Consider the following 7,700-nt stretch of genomic DNA (forward strand, 5'->3'; position numbering starts at 1 on the left):
TTCCTGGGGGGTTGGGAAGGTGACACAGTGGTAGAGCATTTGCCTCACATTTATGAGGCCCTTGGTTCGCTTCCTCAGCACCACATAAACAGAACAGTCCAGAAGTGGTGCTGTGGATGAACAACACTTGAGCTAAAGAACTGAGAGACCCAGGGCCAGTTCAACCCCCTTGAACAACTACAAAAGAAAGGAAATAAGGAAGGAAGGAAGGAAAAACGGAAGGAAGGAAGGAAGGAAGGAAGGAAGGAAGGAAGGAAGGAAGGAAGGAAGGAAGGAAGGAAGGAGAGAAAGGAAGGAAGGAAGGAGAAAAATCGGTTCCTGTGGTGTGAACACACACACACACACACACACACACACAAACACAAACACTCATACCATCCCCATAAAGTTACAGAAGTATTTGTTTTTTGTCAAATCTGCAAGGTCAGGTTAAAGAAAAGAAGTTTGAGAAACTGTCCCTGCATCCAGAAGCGTGAGGAATCATTGAGACCCATGACCTGGGGGATCATGGCTGCCATCCTGGAGTGGAGAGAGATCCTAGGGGAAACAGAGGAAATTGGAAGGACAAGGCATTGAAGAATCTTGGCAAAGATCTTGGAGTGATATTAGTAGACTGAACATGGGGTCTTGATCCAGAAGTCCAGCTCTTCTCTCCCAGCGATGTTTTCTCATATCCTTCACCTCTTTGCAAAATAAAGGATTGGTGCATTAAAAAATATTTGTTAATCATATACCCTAGCCTATTTCCTCTTGTATTTCTGGTTTTCTGCCATGAACTGTAGATCAGGTGAGCACAGTTCACCCTTTGCATGATTTCACACTTGCCCAATAAAAACCCCTGGGGACAATCACAGGGGTTTTATTTCTCACCAAATCATCTTAATTAATGATAGTCTTCACAATCCAGACTCAGCCGCCACTTACACGGTGGCAGTACCACTGGCCTGAGACCAAGAGCCAGACACCCAAGACTCTGCCATGGCTCAGGACTACATGTGGTACCAGGGCATTCCTTTCCCTGTTGTGGATTTCTACCCTGAAGTCATAAAAGCAGTCCACGAGGAGCTGGTGCTGAAGGACGAAGACATCATCACGGTGACCTACCCCAAATCAGGTGAGCAGGCGGAGTTGTGGTTGCCTGGGAAAGGCCAGAGCTGTGGCCTCACTCCCAACTGTGTTCCACGTACGAATGGTGTAGTAGCTCATTATTGAAGACCTGTGGCCCTGTGGTATTGTGCCAGCCTTGAGTGCAACAACTCGCGGACAGTGCCCAGGCCCTGTTCAAGCTCCAGGGTTGGCAGCAGATTTTTTTAAATGAAAAGGATGATTTTGAGGTTACCTAGAGAAAAAGCATGATATCAAATAGAAGAATCATGATGGGCCATAGTTAGGTCATGGAAAACTTGGGGTAAACACAAGGCACTGGCAGGCCAGGGAGCCTGTGTGAAGGGGCACGGGGAATGGGGAGGGAGCACTGAGGGCACACAGCAAGGGAAATGTGCTGAAAACCACAGCCAGTGGGGGCACTGCAGGATTTCAGCAACAGCTGACAGGTGCATTAAACCCAAATATCTACAGAGAAATGGCTGCACAATCCCAAACAAGGTGAGAGATCAAAGTGGAATATTATACACTGTTGAAAATGCAGAGAGCTCAGGAAAGGATCCATCACATCCTTTCCAGGGGACCAGGGGGAGGCAGGCAGGCACAGGAGAAAGATGATTACAAGGTTTATTAGAGGAGCCATTTCTCCCCCAGAGAGAGAGCTCATGACCACCTCCACTATCTAGCAGCAGCAGGGGCTGGGGGTAGGAAGTGAGGTAGGTGGGAGCGCAGGTGGGTCTTGGTGGACAGAGGGATGGGCTAGCTGTATGGCAAGATCTCCAGAGCAGGGAGGAGCTCAGAAATGGGTGGAGCTGAGGACCAAAGGTGAGCATAATGCTTCCTACTTAGACCCATGCTCTACTATTATCAGTATATTTTGCCATTTGAAACCACATGAGTCACGGCCATAGTGCAAAAAAAAAAAAAAAAAAAAAACTGTGTACTATTGCACTCACATACAAGGGCCAGAACTGCCAAAGTCCTGGTTTGATAATAGAATGATGGGGGTCAGGGCAGGTGGCAAGAATATCAATATTCAGGTGTCATGGACAGTGTAGACTTATTAGATGAGAAAATACTGGCACTGAGTGAGCTATGATTAAAATACACTAAACAGGGACTAGGAATGTGGCTCAGTGGTAGAGCGCTTGCCTTGAACGTCTGAGGCCCTGGATTACATTCCTCAGCACCACATAAGCAAAAAGAAAACAGCCGGAAGTGGTGCTATGGCTCAAGTGGTAGAGTGCTAGCCTTGAGCTACAAGCTGAGGGACAGCACCAAGACCAGAGTTCAGGCCCCACAACCAAATGCAAAAATAAGTAAATAAATTAATTAATTAATTAAACCAAATACACTAAACACTACATATCCATATCAGATTGCATGCCTGAGAAAGTTTATATTCATAAGGTCTATGTTACATATGCTTTACCATTATATATGTGTGTGTGCATGTATGTATATGTGTGTGTGTATATATATATGTGTGTGTGTAATATTGTGTGACCTCTGCTTTTGTTTCTGCCCCAGGAACCCATTGGTTGATTGAGATTCTCTCTCTGATTCACACCAAGGGGGATCCCAACTGGGTTCGATCTGTGCCCACATACGTTCGTTCCCCATGGATTGAGAATGAAAGTGGATACAAATTCAAAGTGGAGAGGAAGGAGGGTCCCCCCCTCATCACCTCCCACCTCCCCATCCAACTCTTCCCCAAGTCTTTCTTCACTTCCAAGGCCAAGGTCAGTGCTCAGTGCCCAATAACTGTTCCATCAAGGCCTTTTCCTCTTAAAAATGCACATAGCCAGCAGGTCTGGCATTCTCCCTCTGTAGTTCATAGAGGACCATAGACTCTCCTTCATGAATTGAGGGTCCTCAGACCAAACCAGAGTCCAAGATGTGGACCATGGCTGTGTGATCCTTGACAGATGAACTGGATGACAAACTGAAAGACTAAACAAACTGTGTTTTAAGTGGATACCCAGGCCTCATGCAGTCGTCCCAGCTAAACAGGAGGCTGAAATCTGAGGATCAAGATTACAAGACAGGATGGGAAGGGGCTAAGTAGTAGAGCGCTAGCCTTCCATGAATGAGGCCCTGGGTTCGATTCCTCAGCACCACATAAGTAGAAAAAAAAAAGCCAGAAGTGACATTGTGGCTCAAGTGCTAGAGCGCTAGCCTTGAGCTGAAGAGCTGAGGGACAGCGCCCAGCCCCAGAGTTCAGGCCCACGACCGGACCCAAAAAAAAAAAAAAAAAAAGATTACAAGACAGCCCAGGTAGGAAAGGCCAGGTAATTCTTATCTCTGATTAGCTATCAAAAACGAAGCCAGAAATAGAGCAGCAGCTCAAGTGGTAAAACACCAGCCTGAGCACATAAACACAGGGACAGCACCTAGGCCCTCAGTACAACCACCTACCATGGCAAAAAGGAAAGAAAAGAAAAGAAAAAGGAAAAAGAAAGTTGAGGTTGTGTGGTTTCAGTGTCACGTGACCTGGTGTCCGTGGTCTGACTCTGAAGGCTGTACAGTGAATAAACACCTGATGCTCATGGCCAGATCAGACCAGGAGCCTTTGTCCCGCTTCCCCAGCCTAGGCCAAACCAGACACGATGCACACTCTTCCCTGGTGAAATGCTACCCAGATTTGCTCCTGAACACCATAGAAATGGGCGCCTGTGCTGTGAAATCTCTGTTGTTGTATCATTTCAGCTCCCTCCATCAATGGATTCTTGTTGTTTTGTTTTTGTGCCATTCATGGGACTTGAACTCACAGCTGTCCCTGAGCTTTTGTACTCAAAGCTGTTATTCTACCAGTTTGTGCCATAGCTCCCTTTGAGGTTTTCGGGTAGTTAATTGGAGATGGGTGTCTCATGAGCTGTTCTGCCTGGGCTACTTCAAACTATGATTCTCAGATCTGAGCTGCCTGAGTAGCTGTGGTTACAGGTGAGAGCCACACATGCCCAGATGTTTCAATGATGTTTACAGAACAATTCATAAATCTGCAGCCAGAAAAGGCTAACCAGCGTCTGATCTTCTGTGCTTTCTAGGTAAATATCCCTGATACATTTAGGAAATGCATTGTCCCACCATTGTTTTATTCCTGGCAATATGATTTGATTGTAGCAACTCTGAAAAATATTTCACAAATTAATGCACAACCAAAAGATCAACACATACTTCAATGTTGGAGCAAAAATTCTAGAATTTCTCTGAACGCCAAGAGTACAAGAAATGATGGGAATATTGTTTAATTCTCTCCTTTCTCCCTTGAAGATGATCTATGTCATCAGAAATCCTAAGGATGTCCTTATATCTGGTTATTATTTCCGGCGTTTTACAAATCTGTCTAAGAAACCAGAGTCATTGGAACAATATTTTGAATGGTTCTTGCAAGGATATGGTGAGTAAACAATGAAGAGAACGGAGAAGTATTTAAACCTCTTTGAGTGTCCCCTCCCTCCAAGGTCTCCTTTAAATCTCACCATGTGTGGGTCCAATGCTTCCTAATCCCAGAACTCACATTGGCTAAAGGCAGCACCAGACTTCTCCCATGATGGAAGGTCCCAAGGTGTTTTGAGCCCCTGGAGCTTCCGTAGCCATGGAGGACCCGCCCCCTCCTGTGTGCTCTACTCCCAGATGTTGGCTCACAGCTTCTCACTGGCTTCCCACACAGCCCAACTCTACCTTCCCTACGTATTTTTACGTTTTAAATTTGTTTGGCTGTCCGTGTCAGAGTTTCTCACTTGAAGTGGGGATCACTCTGTTTCTCGTCATGCAGAAGTTCTGGGTCATTCCTCATGCTTGTAATTTTGTCACTCGTCCATGGTTCTGTCAGGGGTCCATGGCCTGAGTTGGGTATGAAGGGTGGGGGACCCCACATCTGTGCTCTGTGTACCTCATCATCTGGTGTCTCAGGCCCTCTGGGTTTAGCTTCACAACCAGTAGAAGTGCCTGATGAGCTGTTTCTCCCCTGATTCAACATCTCTTACCACTTGGATCTATAGTCAGGGCTGGTGGATCATGCCTATAATCTCAGCTACTCAGGAGCTGAGATGAGGGTCATAGTTGGAAGCCAACCCAGGCAGAAAGTCCTTGAGGCTCTCATACTCACTCAATCATCATGATGCAGGGAGTGAAGGTGTGGCTCAAGTGGTAGAGAGGAGTGTCGAAACCCAGGTACAGTGCTCTGGCCCTGATATCAAGCAAAGATGTTACAAGTAGAGGAAACCACACCAAGGCCTCTGCAGACTGACCGGCTGGGAGCCATGGACAGGGATGGGAGGTGCCTCGTGTGCATGTGTCACAGCTCAGACCTTGCACTCAGACTTGTGCTCAGTTGTGCAAGTGATGGACTTGGGCCAAGCTGGCATGGAAGGCACTCAGCCTGAGTTCTGTGAGGGCCTGTGGAGCTCTTTATACCAGTCAGAGGTTTTGGTGTGGCCTTTGGTGACCTGCTTCAGATGGGGCAAAGTTTGTGCTACAGGAAAAAGTTGCTTAGAAATCGATATTCTGGCTCCACAGTGCTTCTGTTTGCTCTCTTTCCCTCTCCCTCCCTATCCCTTCCTTCCCCCTCTCTCCCAGTCATGGAGCTTGGACTCTGGGCCTGGGTGCCGTCCCTCAACTCTTTAGCTCAAGGCCAGCACTCTACCACTTGAGCCACAGCACCACTTCTGGTTTTTATTATGGTTCATTGGCGATAAGAGTCTCATGGACTTTCTTGCCCAGGCTGGTTTGAACAGTGTTCCTCAAATCTCAGTGTCCTAAGTAGCTAGGATGACAGGCATGAGCCACCAGTACTCAGTAGTGCTCTCTCTTTGAGGCTATAAAGAGACAGGACTTATTTGTCGGTTACACCCTGGTGAGGTGACAGGGACCAGAGCAATCAGTGCTGAAACCACCATGCAGATCGGGAATGGTGGAGACTTTGCACACTGCCACACTGTTCCCCCTGCAGTACCTTACGGGTCATGGTTTGATCACGTCCGAGGCTGGATGTCCATGAGGGAAAAGGAGAATGTGCTGGTCCTCAGTTATGAGCAGATGAAAAAGGTAACCATTGATTTTACATGTACCCCACCCCACCACTGCCCTCTCCACCCATTCTACCATCTCTCCTGCTCCTCCAGTATCTTCTTCCCCAATATCCTCCCCCTAGTCTCGATCCCACCTTCAATGTCAACTTTCTACATCCTGTTGTGTGTTATTCTTTCTTGCACTCCTCTTATGCTCCTTTTCTTCCTTTTTTTTTTTTTTGTTTCAAGATGGAGTCTTGAACTCAGTACCTGATGTTTTGATTTTGGGCTGGTGCTCTACCCACTGAGTCACGCCCACAACTTCACAGGCCACCATCCTTGCCCCTACCACTGCCTTCTGCTGTTTCTGTCTTCTCCTGCTCCCTCCTCCTCACTCCTGCTCTGTTGTCCCCTCTCATACCCGAGCCATGTTTTTCTCTCCTTAGGACACAAGGAGCATGGTAGAGAGGATCTGTGGGTTCCTGGGGAAGGCACTGGAACCCGGAGAGCTGGACTTGGTCCTGGAGAACAGTTCCTTCCAGGCGATGAAGGAGAACAAGATGTGCAACTTCCCTGATGTCCCAGAGTGGATTGTTCCCGCTGGTTTCAAAATCACCAGGAAAGGTATGGAAATGTCCCAGGGAAGGAGGTGCTGGACGCCAGGGAAAGAAATCTGGTCTCCAACCACACACACCTGGCCAGGGATCAGCCAGGAACAGGCTGGCTGTTCACTTCCAGCTTGTGTTAAAACAAAGTAAACTTGAAGTGGAGCTGGGGTTCAAATGCCAAGCCTTCAGCAAAAGAAGCTCAAGGTCAGTGCCCACGCCCAGAGTTTAAGTCCTACAAAAGACAAACAAGTAATGTGATAGTAAGTTGATCTGAAAAGAAAACAAAGTATAAGTACCAGCTGGGTGTCCATGGCTCAGGCCTGTAATCCTAGCTGCCCAGGAACCTGAGATCTGAGCATCACAGTTCAAATTCAGACAGCGTAGCATAGTCCAGGAGATTCCTTCTCTCCAGTTAACTACGAACAAAACAGAAAATGGAGTTTTGGATCAAGTAGTAGAGCATGAGGCTTGAGCAGAAATTAACTCCCAAATAGAACCTAGGCACTGTGTTCAAACTCCGGTATAGACACACACATGCACACATGCACACATGTACACACACTGAACTCTATTGTATAAAAACTCTATTCAACTTCCTATTAAATAAAAATGCCATTGTGTGACTATGAGACCACATGCTGAGCTTCCTGACTCCCACACATCTGGGGAGGATGTGCCCCTCTGGTGGCAGGGGCAGAACTTGAGAGGAGAGCACTGGACATGGAGCGTAGTGGCTGTGGAGTCCATCTCCCAGGGAGATCTGTGGCCTCAACCTCGGGCCAGGCAGAGGGCAGAAGGGACACCAGGGGACAGCACCTTCCTGCCCTGACCCAGTCTGGTGTCATTGTTTTTCCATTGCCTAGGTATCACGGGGGACTGGAAGAACCACTTCACCCCAGGCCAGACACAAGCCTTCGAGGAAACATTCCGGGAGAAGATGGCGGGACTTCCTCCGGAGCTGTTCTCGTGGGACTAA

The 7,700-nt window shown here is 47.6% G+C and overlaps 1 protein-coding gene across 1 annotated transcript; it reads left to right on the forward strand.

The window, feature by feature from the left end:
* Positions 1 to 978: 978 nt before the first annotated feature.
* On the forward strand, positions 979 to 7,700 carry LOC122125685 (sulfotransferase 2A1-like). The gene is made up of 6 exons (XM_042700223.1): positions 979 to 1,114; positions 2,635 to 2,846; positions 4,378 to 4,504; positions 6,059 to 6,153; positions 6,563 to 6,740; positions 7,588 to 7,700. Exons 1-6 carry the CDS (start codon positions 979 to 981, stop codon positions 7,698 to 7,700), a joined length of 861 nt encoding a protein of 286 aa, XP_042556157.1.

The sequence above is a fragment of the Dipodomys spectabilis genome, unplaced genomic scaffold (genome assembly GCF_019054845.1).
Source record: "Dipodomys spectabilis isolate Male_0828 unplaced genomic scaffold, ASM1905484v1 ptg000266l, whole genome shotgun sequence".
Taxonomy (NCBI): Eukaryota; Metazoa; Chordata; class Mammalia; order Rodentia; family Heteromyidae; genus Dipodomys; species Dipodomys spectabilis.

Coding starts and splice junctions, on each gene's coding strand:
- LOC122125685 (XM_042700223.1), top strand. CDS start 979: ATGGCTCAGGACTACATGTGGTACCAGGGCATTCCTTTCCCTGTTGTG. Junction 1,115..2,634: donor GGTGACCTACCCCAAATCAG/GTGAGCAGGCGG, acceptor TTTCTGCCCCAG/GAACCCATTGGTTGATTGAG. Junction 6,741..7,587: donor TTTCAAAATCACCAGGAAAG/GTATGGAAATGT, acceptor TCCATTGCCTAG/GTATCACGGGGGACTGGAAG.